Source organism: Pavona decussata, unplaced genomic scaffold (assembly GCF_977016875.1).
Source record: "Pavona decussata unplaced genomic scaffold, jaPavDecu1.1 SCAFFOLD_156, whole genome shotgun sequence".
In the NCBI taxonomy this organism is placed as follows: domain Eukaryota; kingdom Metazoa; phylum Cnidaria; class Anthozoa; order Scleractinia; family Agariciidae; genus Pavona; species Pavona decussata.
In genome coordinates, this window is record NW_028145568.1 from 2,786,305 (window position 1) to 2,807,134 (window position 20,830).

At 37.5% G+C, this 20,830-nt stretch overlaps 1 protein-coding gene across 1 annotated transcript in view; it reads right to left on the reverse strand.

The window, feature by feature from the left end:
* LOC146465286 (sushi, von Willebrand factor type A, EGF and pentraxin domain-containing protein 1-like) overlaps positions 1–20,830 on the reverse strand; it is a 59,287-nt gene that overhangs the window by 35,264 nt on the left and 3,193 nt on the right. The window contains exons 2-13 of the mRNA XM_085128486.1: positions 18,866–19,027; positions 16,744–16,902; positions 14,551–14,727; positions 13,068–13,247; positions 11,407–11,595; positions 10,148–10,414; positions 8,108–8,350; positions 6,968–7,186; positions 5,500–5,729; positions 4,782–5,040; positions 2,876–3,040; positions 562–723 (exon numbers count right to left, since the gene is read on the reverse strand). Of these exons, the coding sequence (XP_084984612.1) occupies positions 562–723; positions 2,876–3,040; positions 4,782–5,040; positions 5,500–5,729; positions 6,968–7,186; positions 8,108–8,350; positions 10,148–10,414; positions 11,407–11,595; positions 13,068–13,247; positions 14,551–14,727; positions 16,744–16,902; positions 18,866–19,027 (2,412 nt within the window). The remainder of the gene's footprint in view (positions 1–561; positions 724–2,875; positions 3,041–4,781; positions 5,041–5,499; positions 5,730–6,967; positions 7,187–8,107; positions 8,351–10,147; positions 10,415–11,406; positions 11,596–13,067; positions 13,248–14,550; positions 14,728–16,743; positions 16,903–18,865; positions 19,028–20,830) is intronic.

Genomic DNA, 20,830 nt, shown 5'->3' on the forward strand with positions numbered 1-20,830 from the left:
TTTGGCGATTCTCTTCATTTTGCCGCCATTTTTTTTCACAATATTAACAATACTTACTTTGTCTGAATACAAATTATATTTACAATAAGCGGATTATAGCACACACAGTAGTACCTGGTACAGTCTAAAAATAATTTCATAAATAAATAAATAAATAAATGCATATTTGGCTAAACAGATATATTAGGTACTTTCACCATAAGTTAAAGTAAGTTGACGTCTTATAGTAAGGTGTGTGAGAGAGGACATAAACAAAGAAGTGAGAGCTGTTTTTAGGGTCTATATCCATTTATTCAAAGGTTCTCATATTTTTTTTATTTGTTGATGCTGGCTTATTCGTTTCAAGATCTAGGTCTTTGTATCTTTTTTAACTTAAAGTAGGCTAAAGTATCTTCTTAGATGTGGAGTGCGTTGATTTTTGCTGTCATCTTTTTACTTTTTCGTTAAATCTATTTTCCTAAAACTCTTAGTGTTCTCCAAGGGAAGGGTGTAACGAGAGTATAAAGTATGCAAAAAACAAGAATAGCCACCTTACGAAACAAAACAACAACAACAGCTTACTTCCACATTCGCTGATAGATTTGGAGCCTGCTGCAAGGGTTACCGATGATCCAGGACAAGAATAGCAATCTGTTTGACGTGCTAGAGGCTGATACTTATTGACAGCACATGTCTCACAGTTGGCAAGGCCAGTGGATGAGAACTCTCCAGGCTGACAAGCGGCTAAAAGACAATGAAGAAATACAGTCATGTATGCTGAACGGAATCTTACATGCCTTTTGTAACGAGTCTAAATGTAAAGAACTGAGAATATCTTTCTCTAGATCAGGAAGTTCTGTAGATCATATCACTATCAATGATAAGCAAATCGAAGTTGCTCCGTCCGCAAAGCTGTTAGGAGTGGTAGTTTCTGACAACCTCAGGTGGAACGCACATATAGAATCTATATGCAAAAAGGCTGCGACGCGCCTGTACTTCCTAAAACAGCTAAGGCGCGCTGAAGTTTCATCCAGGGATATTTTACTTTTGTATACAACATGTATACGGCCTGTTTTAGAATATGCGTGTCCGGTCTTTCATCATTCTTTGCCGCAATGTCTGTCTAATGAAGTGGAAAGGTTGCGCGTTGCGGATAATACAACCCGACCTATCCTATGCTGAGGCCCTAGTAGCTCTGGACATCATGTCACTACGACAGGGGGAAGGCCTTGAGCAATGCTCTATTTGACCAAATTGTAAGGGACCAAAGCCACAAGCTCCATGATCTGCTGCCACCACGCAGTGACTCTACTCATTGCACCCGTAGCCAGAGATACTTTAAACTACCGATTTGTAAGACAAATAGGTTTAAAAACACTTTTATTATGGCGAACAGTTTTGATTATTAGTAGTAATCCTAATTATTAGTAGTTAAGGTTTTTATAATATTTGTCATATATTTATAGATAATTTTTATTTCCCTTGTAAAGTAAGTCGTATTTCAGCCGGCCTGGGGGCTGCGTGACTTTACTTCTTAATGAAGCTATCTATCTGTTCAACCAAACATGACGCCGCGTCAAATTAACGCAAACTGATATAATTGCTACAAGGGGAATATAAGTGAGATTGTAGTTAAACAGGCTACTCTCTACACATACCAGAATTTCACTTTGACAAAACAAAATGTGACAAGAATACAAACCTGCATTTCTACAAATGCTACGTTTTAAAGGAAACCTCCACTCTCGAAACATATTAACGTTAAATTGTTGAAAATACAATCTACTTTGAAATTTCGTTGGAAAACATGGAAATAATATTTCAGTGTCGGAAAAAAACATGATTTGATCATCGCCTATTTTCGCTTTTAAATTTCCCGAGCGTCGCCATCTTTGATTTCATTGTTCATGGCATAAAACGGTTGCTCAATTGTTTCACACAAAAGAACTTCTGCTGAATAACAATAGCGGCAACCGTTACACTTGGTATGTGCTTAGACCTTCCTTGACGGTTTGCCAACGGTCACAAGTTCCATGTTGCAAGCGTTTTTCTCTACATTGTCTAAATTTTTCGGGTGTTCATTTGCGTCAACTTTGAAATCAATCTTAGAGTTTATCGATACGGAGTCCAGCTGACTTTATTGGGTCCCATATCGTGACCTTGGCGACCTTCAAACCGTCCCCGTAAATAAGCATTGAAATTAAAAGCAGTACCAGACAGGAACAGACGTTCGGGCCTGTACATATCTTGTAATTTAGCGAGGTTAGCTAAAAATGACGCAAGAGTAATTGATGTGTATGTACGTGTAAGAAACTGGAAAATACTATGGCAGGAACTCGGCAGTGACTGTATAGTTAACATAGTCCATTTATCGGGTACCCACTGAGTAAAATTGTTCCTTGTCTTAACATAATAAATAAATAAATAAATAAATAAATAAATAAATAAATAAATAAATAAATAAATAAATAAATAAATAGATAAATAAATAAATAAATAAATGAATAAAAAAAAATAAATAAATAAATAAATAAATAAATAAATAAATGGAAATTTCAGTGGATTATCCACAGAGTGGCTATTCATACACTGTTTCCAGGTCGAATTGGAATTCGGAAATGTTGGTTTTTGTGCAGGGAGAAAAACCGGAGAACCCGGAGAAAAACCCTCGGAGCAGCAACAAACTCAACAAACTCAACCCAGATATGGTGTCAACTACGGGGATGGAACCCGGGCCACATTAATGGGACGCGAGTGCTCTCACTACTGCACAATCGCTGCACTCACCACTGCGCCATCACTGCGCCATCCCTGCTCCCCGTGTGTAAGATAACTGTAAGATTTATACTGATTCTTTACATAATATGTGTCTAGATCACGTGTAAGTCATATTTACCTAAACATTGTGAAATGTTTTTGCTCCCGACGTTCACGGTGTAAGTGTCCTCTGGACAACCTCTGCAAAGACCTACATTGCCAGTTTGTGAGTTGAATGTATCCTTTGGGCAATCTGTGCAGTTTGCGGTGTTGAGGTCGTAGAACGTTCCGGGTGGGCAGTTTTCTAACAAGAAAGAACATAAAACAAAGTTACGTCCAAGGAAGAGAAAACTAGGAATTAATGCTTCCTCTTCTTGAACAAATCTATTTTTAAAAGGCCTGGGGCCGGATTTACAAAGCCTTCCTAACTGTAAGATTTATCTTATGGTGCTGCTTCTTAACAATAGCTAATTGTTATTCTAAAGATAGGATATAGTTAAGAAACAACACTTTGGATATGTCTCAAGAAAGTCTTCTTGAATCCGCCCCTGTTTCCTATATTTTATTTCCCGGTGATTCGAGATTAACTTGCCTTTCTATTGCTGTGTCCCCTGACAATTTGAACATCAAAGATTTCAAGTTATTTGAATTTGAATATATCCCATGTCGGTGTGGTGGGGAGTTTCGGCGGGACAGAGGCAGAAATATTTTGCTTTTTTTCCGTTTCTAGTAAATATCAAATTGTGACCAGTTACCTCGTTGTTTTTCCCCTTTAATTTTGTTTTCGTATCTTTTTCGGCTGGGCTCTGGCTATGGTAGCTTACAGCAGACTATCTCGTTGAAATGCCTTTTAAGAAACACTATACATAAAACTACTACTACTACTACTACTACCACTACTACTACTACTACTACTACTACTACTACTACTACTGCTACTGCTACTACTGCTGCTGTTGCTGCTGCTGTCTGGAAAATAAATTCCTTAAATAAAGGGGTCAGAAACCTGTAAGGCATCTAAATACTGTTAGGCATATACGAAAATTCTAGCAGTCAATAAGAGAAATCCAGCCTAGTTCTCTAAACAGTTGTTCTGAGCGTTCTTCTCTGATCTTTTTTCTGAATATTATCCTGAATCGCCTCTTCGATCCGCAATCTCAGTAGTCTATCAAGGCATGTCTTATCTGAGTTTGACCATATAATATCACAATATTCATAGAGTGGTTGCACAAGAGTGTCATGTAGGTGTTTACAAGTATCTACGCTGAGATATTTCCTTATCCCGCCAAGGAGGCCTAATCTTTCAGATGCTTTTGATGCAACAGCATTAATGTGGTCATGCCATGTCATACAACTGTCAAACGATCCCGTAGTAGATCTAACATCCACATGCCTAAAATATCATCTAAATCTGGTTTTAGGTCATTAGCCTATTCAGCTGCCAAACTTTAAAATAGTCTTAGTCCAGCAATCAAGACCTCAAATAACATTCCTGCCTTCACCACCAATCATTGGTTGGAGACAAAATATTAATGTAAACTATATTCGTAACCTTTTTTTTCATCATGAATTTATCTATTTTAATTGATTCATTGTAACTATATGTATAACGTAGTAGTTTCTGATGTTATCCAGTTTATTGTGGATATCTGCACAGCTTCAATGTAAATAAGTGTTAGCTTTTAGAATTTCGTGCTTAATAAAGTTTTATTAGTATTTATTATTATGGTTCCAGGCCCTGGCCTCAGGGTGCGTTTTCAATTACCGCCAATTAGTCTGGATAGCGTCACAAATTAGCACTCCACAAGAATTACTGTTGAAACTCAATTGTTTATATAATAATAATAATAATAATAATAATAATAATAATAATAATAATAATAATAATAATAATAATAAAAACATGTCTTTATTCAAATGGTGATAAATCAATCAATCAATCAATCAATCAATCAATCAATCAATCAATCAATCAAGCAATCAATTAATCAATTAGCCAACCAATCAACCGACCGACCGTTACTCGACACATTTTCAATACTTACGGCATCTTTGGCTATGGTCCACGTTATTAGAGTAGCCTGTGTTAAGTCCATACACGCTGCCGTCGATACACACTCCATAGATTGGAGTTTCAGTGACGTTATTCAATTGCATGTCGTCCGAGTCGGAAACTTTGATTGACTGCATTGAAGGGTCACTTTTCGCCTTGTTCACATTGTTCTCTAAATCGGTCTTGGCCTGAGCATAGTCGTCGTTTTTAGTTATGAACGACACATCCACTTTGATGGTGAGGGTATTAGTCTGCAAAAGATTAACAAAACAGGTAATTAAAGGAGCACTATCACGGAGATTTTTCTGTTTTTTGGTCAAAACTGCTCGAATACTTGACAAGATACCTTTTTTCTCACATCGCATTGCTCTTAGAGCATCGAGAATATAACAATAACCGATTTCTCTTGGGGAGAACAAACTATGATCGCTTTTCGGCGATTTCTGCAATATACACAGGAAAAGCCAATTTTTTAAGTCTCAAAGATAATAAATACTAGTTTCTCTTCACTTGAAGGGCAATTGTTAACAAGACTGAACCATCATTTTAACGTTTCCATCGATACAGATATGATTTTTGGTTATAGAAAATGACACTAAAAATAGGTGACAATACCCCTTTAAGTCTATATGAAGTGCTTCCTCACCACTTTCTTAAGAAACAAATGCTACAATTGAAGGAACGTTACCACAGTTTTGTAGTCGACTTACCTGAGATGAACTTCTCCGTCTTCTTTGAACTTTTCCGCAAGTAACTTCGATGTTGTCGAGAGAACATGCATTCTGAGTCTGACACCAAGTTTTATCGTTACCGCCAAAGACTGCGTTGATTCCGTCCTGAAAATTCTTTTTGGCTGCTTCCTGAACACTTGCGTTTGAACAGTCACCGGAAAAGTATTGCCACTCCATACCCAAACGTGCAGCATTTGGAATATACTCCTCTGAAAGAAAATTTCAGAATTATTCAGTGAGTAAACCCCTTCAGTCGACTGGTATATCAGATCACAATACCCGAGACCGAAAGATTGTCCGAAAATGAACAGCTGGCCTACAAGCATAGCTTGTGTAATGTAATGTACTGTAATGTGATGTGATGTGATGTGATGTGATGTAATGAAAAAACTTTATTCTAACGTCAAAGAAAAAAAAAATAAGTTGAGGCAATAGGTCTGGAAATTATTCTTTTTTCTAATCGAAAGGAAATGTGAATAGGTTTTTAATAGCTCTTTTTTATATACTTTTAACTTGTAAATAGCAATTTGTGTGGAATATTTTAATAAAGAATTATTTTTATTTATTATTTAAAAAAAACAATAATAATAATAATAATGATAATAATAATAATAATAATAGTAATAATAATAAGTAAAAAATAGTCATGATTATTTAATAGAGTAAGTATTGTTAAAAATGTAAGCAAAAGTATTGTTAGTATTGCATTCATTGTAAGTAGTCTATTTCAAGTACTTTTCACCTTGTATTGGCTAGTTTGTGATTGTACGAACAATACGTTACTTGAATGTGTAATTAGATAAGCAGGTGTTTATTGTACGCTCAAATAGTTTAGAGTAGTTAGACGCCAGTGTTATACTGGTCTTAAAGTAAGCATGTTACACAATTATATATCCGCTTAAATATTGTAACAATAAGCTCAAGTGATTTAGAAATTACTGTTGTAAAAGTAGTTTATTACTAACAGCAAAGATTGTAAAAAGAAAAGGAAATTTCAACAGGTGACCCTAATGGAAAATAAATAAATAAATAAATAAATAAATAAATAAATAAATAAATAAATGTATAGATGGATGGATGGAATCTGTTATTTTAGCACGGGGTTCAATGAAATTAAAAGATACAACAGTTAAAACTTCCATAAAATCCGTAGATAGATATATAGATAGATAGATAGATAGATAGATAGATAGATAGATAGATACACAGACAGACAGACAGACAGACAGACAGACAAACAGATAGACAGACAAACAGATAGATAGATAGATAGATGATAGATAGATAGATAGATAGATAGATACACAGACAGACAGACAGACAGACAGACAGACAAACAGATAGACAGACAAACAGAAAGATAGATAGATAGATAGATAGATAGATAGATAGATAGATAGATAGATAGATAGATAGATAGATAGATAGATTTTTTTGATTGGTCTACCTGTACAGTCCGGCCAGGGCATTTCAATTGATACGTCTATATCCCAAGCCCAGACGTCCCATATACCAGTCGCCAAGCAAATGTAAAGCAAGGCAGGGACGCGAGAAAATTCTTTCTTTTCATTACACTGGGGAATGCACGAATCTCCATTCCAGATGCTAGAATAGCTGCAAGCTACAAGGCCGTTGATTGGCGGATCGTAAGGCTTGCAGTTTACAGCTGAGAAATGAACAAGTAAATAAGAAAATACATAATAAACAACGGATTAATTAACTGATATGGAATGAATGGAAAAAAATGATATTGTTTAGCATACACAATTTTCATTTTACCGCATTTCAAAATATTTCAATTGAACATACTAATAATGCTATAAATGCTAATAAAGCTGTACATTATCACATACTGCAAATATCATCCACTCCCGTCAAACGTTAACGCCAATGGCAGGTGCTTTCTCCCAAGAATCATAAGGACATAGAACCTACGTCCCTAGGAATGTGGTGATGGATCGCACTCTACAGTCGTTTAAGACGACCGCCCTTCCGTACAGTTGCATCCTTGCAGGCTCCTGTCCACCTACGAGGACTATAAGACCTGTTCCAGCGCATACCTGAATGAGCTCAAGCTATCTAGGCTTAGTACTTTAAGACTTTGAAGGGGCATTGTCACGGCGATTTTACTGTATTTTGGTCAAAACTGCTCAAATATTTGACAAAGAACCTCTTTTGTAACATGAAATTGCTGTTACAACATCGCGAAGAAAATATCAAGGTTCTTCTCTTAGGAAGATTAAACCATGATCAATTTTCAACGACTTCACTAAAATACACAGGAAGAAATTGAAAAAAATGGCCAATTTTGTCAAGTTTTAATTCACTTCCATCCTAGCCATCTGTGTAGCCAAACGTAATTAACAGCAGTTTCTATGTACTAGTAGGGTTATCGTGAACAAAGCTGAACCATTATTTTAACTATTCCATTGAAACAAATACTTTTTTTGGCTATTCACAGCGATACTAAAAATTGGTGACAATGCCCCTTTGACGATTCGTTTGAAAAATTTATAATGGCTAATGATATGGTTCATTAATATCATCATTCAAAAAAAAATTCTCATTGAAATCAGCGCTGACTTACCCGACACAACTATAATGAACGAGCACTCCGATTTGAGGCCCACGTGATCAGTGGCAGTATACGTAATCTGATGTTGACCAGTTCTAAACTCAGAGCCATTGATGGACTCTGTAAAGATTATAACCGGCTGTCCAGAGTTGTCGCTGTATGTTGGTGGTGGCCAGTAAACCGCAATAGTCGGTTTGGAGTTTTCCTTTTTAACTTCTTTGTTTTGAGGACAGTAGATTCGTGGCTTTTCGTTATCTGGGTTATGAGATAGTAATATTAGAAAAGTCTTAATTTTGAATGGCCTTTTTTTTTTGCAGATAACAAACCATAGATTGTTCAAGACATTATTGGCGGGCTTTAATTAGCCGTCAAGATCCGCCCATGCTTAACGTCTGTGATTCGACTGGGAAGAACGTTCATCCATAAAACGGGCTCTTAGAGTAGATTTGGAAAAAAAAAAGTTTCAATAGGCCATTTCCGAGTTTCTGTGAACCTCATTATCAAAGCGAGGCTAAGTGCAAAGTTTTTATTATGAAAATTAGTTTTCATTCATATGCAAACAAAACCAATTTTCATATGAAAAGGATTGCACTTGGCCTCGCTTTCATAATGAGGTTCACAACAACTCGGAAATGGCCTATTTCGAGGTTTATTTTTTTCGCCTCGCGGTTTGTGAAATCGAACTCCTTGGCAGGAAAGTCTATCAGTTTGCTGTTTAAATATTTGAACTTCCCTTGTCTTAAGTCAGTAATGTTCAAAACACGAGCAGCAGTGTTTTATCGGGATTTAAAAGCGCGAGGCGCAGCCGAGTGGAAACACGTGTTGCATGTTTTTGCAACGGTTTCAAAAACATTCCTGGAACAGCGTGTGTCAAGAGAGTTCATAACAATGATGCTTTTGTGAAAGTTGGAAATTTGCATACGAGAAAAACATTAAACACCACATACTAATAAGGAGGAGGTTTTATCAGGTTTTAAAACCAACGCACGTGATGTTTTATCGACCGTTTGATAGGTCAATGGGCTTATGAATTATTAATGAGTTTTTGAAGACGACTTAGACCATGGCTAACTAGTAGGATTTGATGGTAAAACATAATCTATTTCATCTTATTTTCTTTCAAATATGACGAATATGGATTGGAGTTTTGTATGTGTGGTAGGTAGGCTTTTCTTCATTTGTTTATTTTCTTCATGAGGGTTCATGTTTTGGGTTAATTTCTTCACAAATTTCTACTTATTGAGCGAATTATGGTGTGAAACATGCCTAATTATTTGGGTCCATAAAATGCAATAAAATCTGCCTGAAAAGTTAAATTCAGCGGTTAAAGGTAAAAAAAAAAACATCATTGCCGTGTGTAGTGTTCAGTAGCAAATTAGTAATTTTTCTTAAGTAAATAGCTATGTACAGATGAAGTTGAAAAGGGCGACACAATACCTTTGTCCGTGTGTTTTCTTAAGATTAGAACGTTGTTTAATTTAAGGAAATTAAATTTTGAAGACTTTCCATAAGTGATTGCTGATTTGGAACCTAGACGGATAATCGATTATTTCACGATTGATCTACTTTGACGTGGATCCCAAAGTTTCGACAGCTGTACTGCTGGTTTTCACCAGGCCATGGTGTTTTTTAAGTAAGCTCAGCAATCAAACCAGATTCCTATTGCATTTCTTCCTTTAATGTTTCCTCTGAGAATTTTCTTGAACTTCAGTATAATGCTGAAAGCACCACATTGGCACATCTGGCATCTAATTTATCAAGAGCCCTATCGGCTACTGAACCGACTTATTCTTCGCTCTCTTTCCCATCAACGTCAATGTGTTTCGTAACTTGCTCCCTTTCTTTCCTTTGCTCGAGAGCCATAAAATACTCCCAAAACAAAATAACGGGAACAGAGAGGGAACGCAAGGACGATACTTAGGATATGTGTTTTTCGCTAACGTTGTTTGTAGATGTCGCTTAAAACGGAATTTGGTTACGTTGCCCGAGACGTTTGCAAACTTTCAGTGTGACGTTATAGGGGCTTATCGTTCTAATGAGAAAGGTACTCACCAGTTATTGTGACGGTAAAGACGCACGATTGCGAGTTGTTGCTCCTATCGGTAGCAGTGTAGGTTATGCGGACCGTACCGGCGGGGAAGTCATAAGGAGACGTGATATGATTAGGCGATCTAACAACCGTTGGGGCGGCATTGGGGTCGTACAATTCTGAGTTGTCGCTGACTACTGGATCATTCCACGCTACGGTTCTGGTTGGACGTTCGGGGTCAGTGCCATTATTTACGTCTGGTGGGCAGGTGATGAGGGGTGGTTGGTTATCTAGCGAGGAACAAGGCAATAAGGTAGTCAGACAAAAGATTCTGTGGTTAGCTAGTTCATCATAGATTATAATTGATTGACATAAAACCGATGCCTTTCCATTTAATTTTTTGGAAAGCAACATTTATGAATTTCGAAACTATCAAGTCACCTATCAAGTCAATCTAGATCTATAATGTTCATAATATGCACCTGTAGGCGTATTTTTTTTAGTCAAAGTCTACTCCTTCTGCTGTTGATAATTTCCACAAAAGCGGAGTATTTTTTTTTCCTGGAATGAGTGTAAAACTAAACTTTTGGAACAAATGAAACACGTTGCTGCGAATTTTGCGTTCACAGTTGAGTTCGAAAAGGGGTTGTAGTTTTTAATTTGTTTATTCTCGTCGTCTCAACTCGTGTGCCTTATAAAATTCATCTTTTGATTATTAAAAAGGATAACAATAAAAATTATTAAAATAACTTCAGATTTCCGTTTCCGTTGAAGGGTGGGGAGGGGCAATGTCACATATTTTTTTGTGTGTCACCTTGAATAGCCAGAAAATATATTTGTATAGGTAAAAATAACAATAATGGTTCAGTTTTGTTAACAATGGCCCTAGTGGTACACAGCAACTAGAATAAATTATCTTTGTCTGCGGATAGTTAGGATGTAAATGGGAGCAACTTGGAAAAATTGGTAAACGTTTTCAAGTTCTACCTGTGTATTTTGGAGAAATAACTAAAATAAAACCTTATTATTATTTATTCTTCCTCAGTGAAACCACTTAATATTTTTCTGCCGGTGCTCTTAGAGCAACTTCGTAAGAAAGGAGGTTCTTAGACAAATGTTTGCGCATTTTGCACCAAAGTAAAGCCAAATCTCCATGATGTGCCTCTTTAAGCATGTATTTCCAAGTGTATACCACATTGACAAATCACAAGAAAAGAAACCCACGCCTAAATGGGTCAATGACCTCCATTTCCTAATCTTAAAAGTACGGTAACAAAAATACCAATGCATGATGGAAAGGTTCCTGACCACGTGCCATCTGCTCCACATTCCAATCTATTATTGCCTTGCATTATGTAACCAACGACACACTGAAAGACACATCCTCTCGTGTATGGTTGTGGCGTCTGGGTGCAATCATCAGGTGTCACTATTGCGAACGCAATCTGACGCAAAGCGGGGCACTGGCGAGCTAAGGGTTAAAGAATTGAAAGTTGCTTTTTCGATTATCCAGAGGTTTTGCTGCATCTAAACATGTGCAGCAGTTCTTGCAAAGGTCATCATGCTGCAAAGATCGCTATGAGGATAAATGAAGCAATGAAAGGACAAAAACACAACCAAACAGAACATATAAACGGAATATATCAAAAACCGATAAAGGACTGTCTGGGCTATAAGGAGGTCTGGATCTGGGTGTAAACGGTAACACTCACCCTGTAGTCTTACAAGTCGGAAGAGGGACGTATGACAATTTTTAAATATAGACCATGGATTGGAAAATTAAAAATTAACGAACCTAATGACACTTCATCAGAAATTAATGATTTGATTTTGGGATTTTCTTGTTCTTGGAAGGTAATATTTCCACAGCAGCCGCGTTTTTAGGGACACCCAACGAGAACATTTGAGCAAAAAAAAATTAAATATGCTGTCTCCTGTGTTCCCAGATCGTTTTGTGCCCTTTAAAAACACATCTGTGTAAGCTGATACAGATTGATCTGTTTGAGTGCTTTAATTGAAAGTTAAAGTTGCAGAACGTTTGAGGAAACGAAATTTTTTTTCTAGCCATAGGTGGTTTGCATTGCCGCCATGTTGGCGGACAAAACAAAAGAAAATTTGTTCACATAGTTAACATAAAAATGGCAGTTAACTCCCAGAGGAGAAAAATCTTATTATTCCTGTCCACCAACATGGCCGCCATGACGTCACATGATGCAAACCATCAATTGTTGTTTTTCGAAAATGCTAGCTGACCTTTTTTTCGCAATTTTGACGATATATTTGCCCTACAAAAACGAAAGGAATTAGTTTTCCAGTGCTGTGAAATTTAGAGCTGACATTTTGCCGAAGTAAACTGTAGTAAATTGAAGATTTTCTTTATGAATAAATACAAATTTGTGAGACTATGCGAACAGTATATTCACCAAAATAAACCTGTGGGAGCTCCTGTTTTGTCACGTTTTTCCCAATGTAAATTTTTTCTGTTTAAAACATTTCTTTCCTATGGTGAACTTTTCCCCTTTGTTTTCGCGTTCGTCTTTCAGCTTTCTATCATTAATTACCAAAAAAAAAATCCAAAGAAAAGAGCAGAACACTTTAATACACACACGTACACACACAAAATAAATAAATAAATAAATAAATAAATAAATAAATAAATAAATAAATAAATAAATAAATGAAAGCCAAATGATAACTCACAGAGAAAAGAACTTACTTAACAACAAAACTGCAAACAAACAATTTTAACTCAAAATTTTGAAACTCAGAAATGTGTTTTTTGTGTGATAAAATCCTATGCTAGAGTTGTAAGGGAGCTTCTCCGAATATCCACCGTTCATCGTGTAAGTCCCTGGACATTAAAAGGTCGGTACATACCAAAACAACAACGAGGGTCAACTAAATGACCTAGCTGTGCAAAATATATGTTTTTCCTGTACATACGTTCACAGCTGGTTGGGTCTCCTGACCATGTGCTATCTGCCTGACAAGTCCGTACAGAGCTTCCTGCCCTTTCGTATCCATCATCACAAGTGAACCTGCATTGGTCGTTGTATTCATCTCCATTTCCATCGCATGATTTTGTGCCGTGATCCAGATTTGGGAGCGGCGAACAGGTGATGACTGTGATTAAACAGATTGAGAGAGAAATTTAAAAGCCTACCCGCTTGGATCATAAGCAAACATTATGGCCGACATAAGTAATTTACATCGAGGCGTGGTGCTCACGTGATAATACGTGGGAGGTGGGTTTTACCAGGTACGGATAGTAGCGTAAGAGTAAGTCATAAGCGTGGTTATGAAATAGATATTTTGCCGAAGTGGTCTTCCTTCTTCTCCTCGCCATCAGATAAGTGAACAGATCCCCAGAAATCTCTTTCCTTATATGAACAGGAGATTAAGCACTTTCTAACTACTTTATTGCTGTGTTATAAGTTTTATAATTTGTTCAATTAAACTTGCCACAACCGTGGCCAAATTTATTCTATGCTATTCTCGCTACCGGGAAATCAGCTAGTAACTGTGTTTTCAACGAAGTTCGCGCTTTAACTGCATCTTATGTTTAATAAGAACATGCCTCGATATACAATAATCTATCTCCGATTACGCTGGGATTATAATTTTATCACTTTTTTTAAGTCCAAATTTCTTATCGAACAGGAGTAGAGATAGACAATTGAAAGTCATCTAGCCGCAACTTCAAAATTGGTTGACTGAACTTTATTTGACTGAACAGTAATTATTTGTGAACCCAACGTTATTTCAGAGGAGCACCAACTGCAGGTCTATCGAAACTTGATGGCTTAAGACCCGATGCAAGGCACAAAAGAAAGTGGCCAGTTTATTGTTATAGAAATTATTATTTTTTTCCATATTATTGGGGATAATGCCTGTTCCACTCACGGTTTTAATGAAGCGATTTGACCTGACCCGATACCGTGGTAGACATTTTTGTGCTGAAAGCTGCGCATCGATTCTAAAGGTCCGATTACATGGGGAATTTCAGGAGGGGTTGAGATTTCAGCCGACCTTTGTTAACGAATCCTCTTAGAAAATGTTTTGTAATTACAAGGTGAAAATTCCATCCCGGTTGGCTAACGATCAAACCAGGCTGGAAATTTCAGCCTGGCCAAACGGGCTGAAAAAATCTCATGAAAATGCAATCAAATTTTAGCGCGGGCTAAAGAGTGAACTTAAGTACGCGAAATTAACATGATTTCAGTTAAAACGCTTAATCTTGGGGCAATTTTAATTGCGCCCAGGCTTAAATTCATTATGTAATTGCAACGAATTCTCAAACCCGCAACCGTGCCAAAATTGCAGCCCTGGCTGAAATTCGCCATGTAGTCCTGAGTCCTAAGAATTATAGATGTGACTCATGCTCCGATTTTAACCAAGTTAAAGTTACTCTCTTCTCTAAACTTACTTTTGCATTGAGTTACGACGCCACTCCATTGCTTGTTGCTTTGACATCTGCGTGAACTTGATCCCTCCAGGAGATAGCCATCGCTGCACTGGAATTCACATACACTGTCGTACGTATGTCCGCATACAGCACGGAAAGCTCCGTTTTCTGGCGCTACTAGCCTCTCACACTGAACAGCTTCAAGGGAAAAATGAAGAAAATTTTGTTCATTTTGGCACGACTGAAAATAGTTATCAAGCTTACAAGTGTTTTACTCAGTGAAACTGAGATTTACAAAGATAAAACTGTGAGTATGAAACCACGTTTTTCGTCGTAAAAACCACTTAAAAAAAACGAAAAACGGACATGAATCAAACAGAGCACAGCCGATTCCCTAACCAGCGCAAACGAAGAAAAACGCGTCCGACGAAGAAAGTTACATGGGCATTTTTTTTAAACATAACATATCTTTACACGAGGGAAGTTTGGTTGCCCCGTGGGTAAACTGCCATATATTTGGCATATAGGTATGTGCCGCTGTCAAGGGTATGTTTTTCACGCAGTTTAGCCTAGGATATGGTATTAGAATGAGAGAATATTTGTCAAAGAAGAGGGTAAAATTGAGAAGAATTTGGTCTGGAACAGGTCTCAAGAATTTTTGAAAAATAGTAAGTCTAGGATAGGGTCGATGGCTTTTATATTTTCAGTTGAGCCATAATACTCATGGCGAGACCAGGTGAACATATGTCGTCACAGTTTATTAGAAAAGAACGCTAAGGTATTGACCGTACTCAAAATCTCATAAACAGTAATTTTGCTCGTTTTATTGACACTACTATTCTGATAGGTTTATTTAATTTGATTAACACTACTATTCTGATACGTTTATTTAATTGTGACTATCTTCATTGTCGGTGTGTTGAAAAAGGTTGCGTTTACATTCATGATAGCATTTTTCCTCTGCAGCTTCTTTGGTGAATTAAAGGCACTAGCCGAACTTAGGATTGATGATAAACGTATTTTTTCAACCATTAACAAAGGCATACTTGTAAAACTAAAATCCGAGGACTCCCAATAGGAGTCGAACCTTAATGACCATCCAATTACTAGTTCGGACGCTCTACCACTCAGCTACAGGAGACTCGTTGGAGCTAAGGCCATTAAACTAGGTTCATTGGACAAACATCCCGCATACTGCTGGGATTTGAATCTCCATGTGTGGCATATGAGCAATGGAAAAATGTGATGGTATACTTTAAGCCAGATTAAAAAAAAAAAAAAATGAGAGCTATGTATTGTTCAGTCAGTGACTTAGACGTACTCGGAAAAAGGATATCCGAGTTTTCTCAACAGAAATCGAACCTAAGACCTTCCAATTACTAGTCTGGATACTCTACGAGACCCGTGGGAGCTAAGGCCATTAAACCAGGTTTATGTGACAAATATCGTGCACAGTGCTAAGATTTGAATGCCGATGAGTGGTATGTGTTAAGATGTTCCCTGTGTATTGTTTCTTGACAATAGCCTATCGTTGAACCAACAGCAGGATGTATCTTTAACTTAGAAGGGTTTCGTGAATCTGTTCCTTTTCCTCTAAAATCCATATAACCATATATCTATATAGCTTATATAGGGGGAGTACACCCCCCAACCCCCCGCAACTATGCATCAATTTCATTTTCAGAACGTAACGTAACAAATTGTACAAACTATCCATGATATGTCACAGGATATACAGCCAGCCACTTGATATAGTAGGAAATTAACGAAGTAGATGGAGCTTCTGCCTCGCTTATAAACAATTTGGGTGAAATAATTTAAAGAAATCAAGGCGTACAGGAAGCAACTGAACCAACGCAAATTGATTTCCCTTCTCGATTGAAATTGACAGTTTCACTAACACGTTCAAACAAGGAGAAAAGGTCTTGGGGCAAACGTTACAAGTTGTGCAATTAACTGCTACTGTAGTGTGACTGACCAAAAATGCCATGTTATCCATTTAAAACGCATCTTACTTACTCGGCCAAAGACAATGCTGAAGTCCACAAGGCATTTTTCAAGGGCGGGGAGGGGGTGGGGGGGGGGGGGGGAATGGGGAACTGAGATTCTTTCTTCTCTGTTGCATACGCAGGGAAACACTGCGAATGGGAATTTGTCCCAACCCTTTGGTCCTTGATTGTAGTATCCGAAATGTTGCTGATGTCCGACTATTACCTGTGCATTCTCTATTTTGTGAGGGGTCCCCTTCGTAGCCAGTGTTGCATATGCACTGATCTTTGAGTATGCTGCCCTCCTGAGCGGTGGACGAGTGGGCCGGGCACGCCGTGCAATCACCTGGAGACGGCCATTGTTTGTATGAAGCATATGGGCAAACTTAAAAAAAAAAATTATACCATCAACATGATTATTAAAGGTGTCCTCTACACTGTTCAAATAAATTGACGTCAACTTGTCGGGAAAAAAGTGGCTAAAAAATAAAGTAATTATCACGTAATCATTGTGTGCTGGAGACCTTAAAGGAAACAGTTTTGGACGTTTAGCACAGATCCTATGCAAAAAAGGCCCGGGGGAGGTACTTGGGTTAAGTTTTGCTGGGTATGTGCCGCTGGCCTCTCAGAGCCCCTGCCCCATTATAGTCTATTTTGTGGCCAGTTTAAGACCCCAACTTAGTCACTGTTTGGCAAAATGTAATTTTCGCGATCCCGACTAAGTCACTTTCTATTTATGCAGCTACTTTCAAGAACGGAATGTAATGCGAGGTGATTGTTACATTTAATAAACAACAACTTTCCGAACTTTTTAACCGAGATCATTTTGAATCCCTTCTTAATAGAATTTTCTCACCCCAAAAATCCGAAAATGTGCGACCCCATTCTAGTAACTCTATTGAAAATGCGACCCCATTCTAGTCAATCCAGTCGTTAAAATGCGACCCCATCCAGCGGCACATCCCCATAAGCCTCTTATAAGGAAGTAACCCCCCCCGGGAAAAATGGCTGATATTTTAATATTCTTTTGTATGCATTCAAATAAGCCTCACTAGCCTCATTCAAGATAAAATATCATTTTGATGTTTGAACTCAAGAACGAGGTAAGTGAAGATAATTTGAATGCAAGCAAAAGAATATTAAAATGGCAGCCATTTTTGCATAGGATCTGTGTACTTACGTTTTTAGTTTCAATGCCAAAGGTTTCAGAATGTTCCCCCTCCCCCCCAAAAAAAACCAAAACAAAACAACAACAACAACAACAACAGGCTAAGTGAAGTAAAAATGAGCCTTTTTGCTATATTAGAGAGAGATCGCCTCTTTCAATTATATCACGCATAGAAATCGAGAGAGAATAATCTAATTGTTTTAGTATAAATCTGCTATTCGTTCAAAACTAAACAAGTAAATTATTCATATCCTCATCGTAGACACTTCGAAAACGCGACGAAGCGGCCGCCATTTTGTTGAAAACCGCTACTTACTATCTATCACAGAATAGATAGCGAGCAGCGTAGCCAATCAGAGAACGACATTGGTGATAGGACACTAGTAGATTTATACTAAATCCGAATAGATATTCCCTGAAATTAAATTAACGGTTGGGTGTCTCTGACTTTTATGCGGGAGCTTCCTCGGCTTAAAGGGACAGTGTCACCTATTTTTGAAAAGTGAAAAAAACATTTGTATTGATGGAAACATTAAAATGACGGTTTAATTTTTTTAAAAAAATATCCCTGTTAGGGCACAAAAACTAGTATCAATCATTTTTGTCTACCAATGGCTGGATGGAGATGGATTGCAACTTGAACTGTGAGTTTTGGAAAAATTGCTAAAATTGACTATAGTTAATTCTTCCTCTGAAAAATCATTTCATATTTGCCTCCCGGTACTCTAAGAGCGATTTTACGTTAGGGAAGTGGTCAAAACTATTATTCTCAAACAGGACCCACCAAACTACAAAATAGATGGTGGTCTCTCCCTGCATCCCCCTTCCTCAACCTCAAAAGATGGTATCTTTACTGCAGAGCCAGCCCTCTATCGAGGAGTGAAAAAATGACAACGAAGTTAAAACCTCACTTTTCTTGCTTTTCTAGCAATGCTGATTCTTACCAGCTGAATATTTCGGGGCCAACTCAAATTTTAAAGTCAATAAAATTTTGTCGGTAATGTTCTTGAGATAGGTGGTGTCTTCGATAACCCCCTATCCTGGACACGGTGGCTCCGCTTCGAACAAACTTGTTAAAGCCTAGTTCCCTTATAGAAGGGCTCTCTGTCAAATATTTGAAAAGTTGTGATCAAGATACAGCAAAGTCTCCTTGACAGTGCCCCTTTAATCTAAAACTTACCATGGCAATTTCCCTGTGTCCCAGCACCATAAAATCCCTTGTTGCAGACTGGCTGGTATACTCCGCTGACTGTACCACAGGCGCAGAAAGCATTCGTATCAGGGCCCCCGGCCGCCGTACAAGCGCTGTTATCTACTTGCATGAACACGTTGTCATGGGCATCTGTAAAATGAAAATAAGAATATTTTAGTGATGATAAACCCTCTGGGAATTTGACAATTCCTGAGATTTTAAAATGGGTTTGATTAGACAGCGGAAAGCAAGTACGACCACAAATTGTCATCATGGATTTCGGTCATCGAAATGAATACAATATGTTTCGTGGGATTAGATGAGCTGAGACTATGTTACATTAGGTTACCAGTGCAATTTATTAACACATTTAAGAAAATTCAAAAGGCTCTCATGGTCAGGGAAAAGTAAAAGAAGGAAAAACGAATTTCAACCTTATCTAGACAATTTATTTTTGTCCTCAAAGCTACCAGTCAAAACTTGGTTGCCATAGTAACATCAAACTAAGGGAACCCCATAGTACCATACCAAAATGTTCTTAGATAAATTTCTGAAAAAGTCATAAACGTTCAAATTCGGGCCGGGCAGAATCACTCCATGATGACGATGCCTCCTAATACACAACTATTTTTGTACAGTTTATGACTATGCGGGAAAAGTAGATCTTAGTATGGGCTATCGGAATCCAGAAAGAAAATTGCATGAAGTGGGGCATTTTTTTTTTTAGAGATAATTAAGCAACAATTAATCTAAAAAGCAGAAAAATACACAGCAGTCTATTTTTTGTTGTTGTTTTTTTCCAAATTGAAGCTTTATTATCGCTGAAAAAAAGCATGGTTATCCCCAATTTTCTTTTTGGATACCAAGAGCACTTGCTAAGTTCGCTTTCTCCGAATAGTTTTAAACAGCGCAAAAATATCTCTGTATTAGTAGCTTGGCACCACCCATAGGAAACCCGAGTATCTCGCGATGCGCAGAACGGTTGGTTGGTGGGTACCCAGTTGTACCACTTGTCAGGTAATCAGTCTTGGTGATTTGAGCAGTTTTGGACAATGAGCTATAGCGACATCTTGTATATTTACCTAGATAAATAAAGTTCTTCGAGTTATTTTGCAGAAAATACAAAATCGCAAAATCGGTAAAGATTTGGCCTATCCTTCAACAATGATTTCCAAGCAGAAAGAGAGAAGACCAAACAGTCTACAAACCTAGACAAAAAGAAACTGGAAGCAATAGCAACCAAAAATATAATAAAATGGAATAAAATAAAAGAAGTGGGTCTAAAAGTGTACAGGAAAGTTTAACAAAATTAAGTTTTGTTTTCTACATATGCCCGAACAAGAACTTCCAAAGTAACTTCTAAAACTAGGTTGGCAATAGGTCTGGATAGCGGTGGACAGCTTATACGTTTAAGAAAACGACAAGAGCTGTCGAAACATCTCCGTTTAAAAATCAAAACTGTTGTCATTTTTTCTTAAAGCTAGCAATCCAGCAACAAACGACATTTTATGCAATTTGCATTTCACTTGACATCACAGCGCTAAAAAAAGCCTTTTAATTTTGGACATAAAATTGCAGGTTTTGGGTACAATTTCACGATCAAAAGAGAAAGGTATATATGAAATAAATGCCACCTTAGGTCGCACAGGACCCCTGCCTATGAATAAATCCACAAGCCAAGTTTCTGCGATAGGTGTTTACTCCTAAACCTCCACATCTCTGAAGTTCTTAAGTCGATGTTGGCAGAAGATGGAAATGTATTATGATTTTCGTTTCACGCATTCCCGTGTTTTATTTTAAGCCACCAAAGTTGGAATTACCGAAAAGCAGTTTTTGTATCCAAGTTCCCAGGTTGACAAGTGGCCTAAGTTAAATGATTGCATTATCTAGTGGTAAATCATAACCTCTTTAATTTGTGATTTCAAGACTCGTTCAGTTAAAGTCATTGGCTTC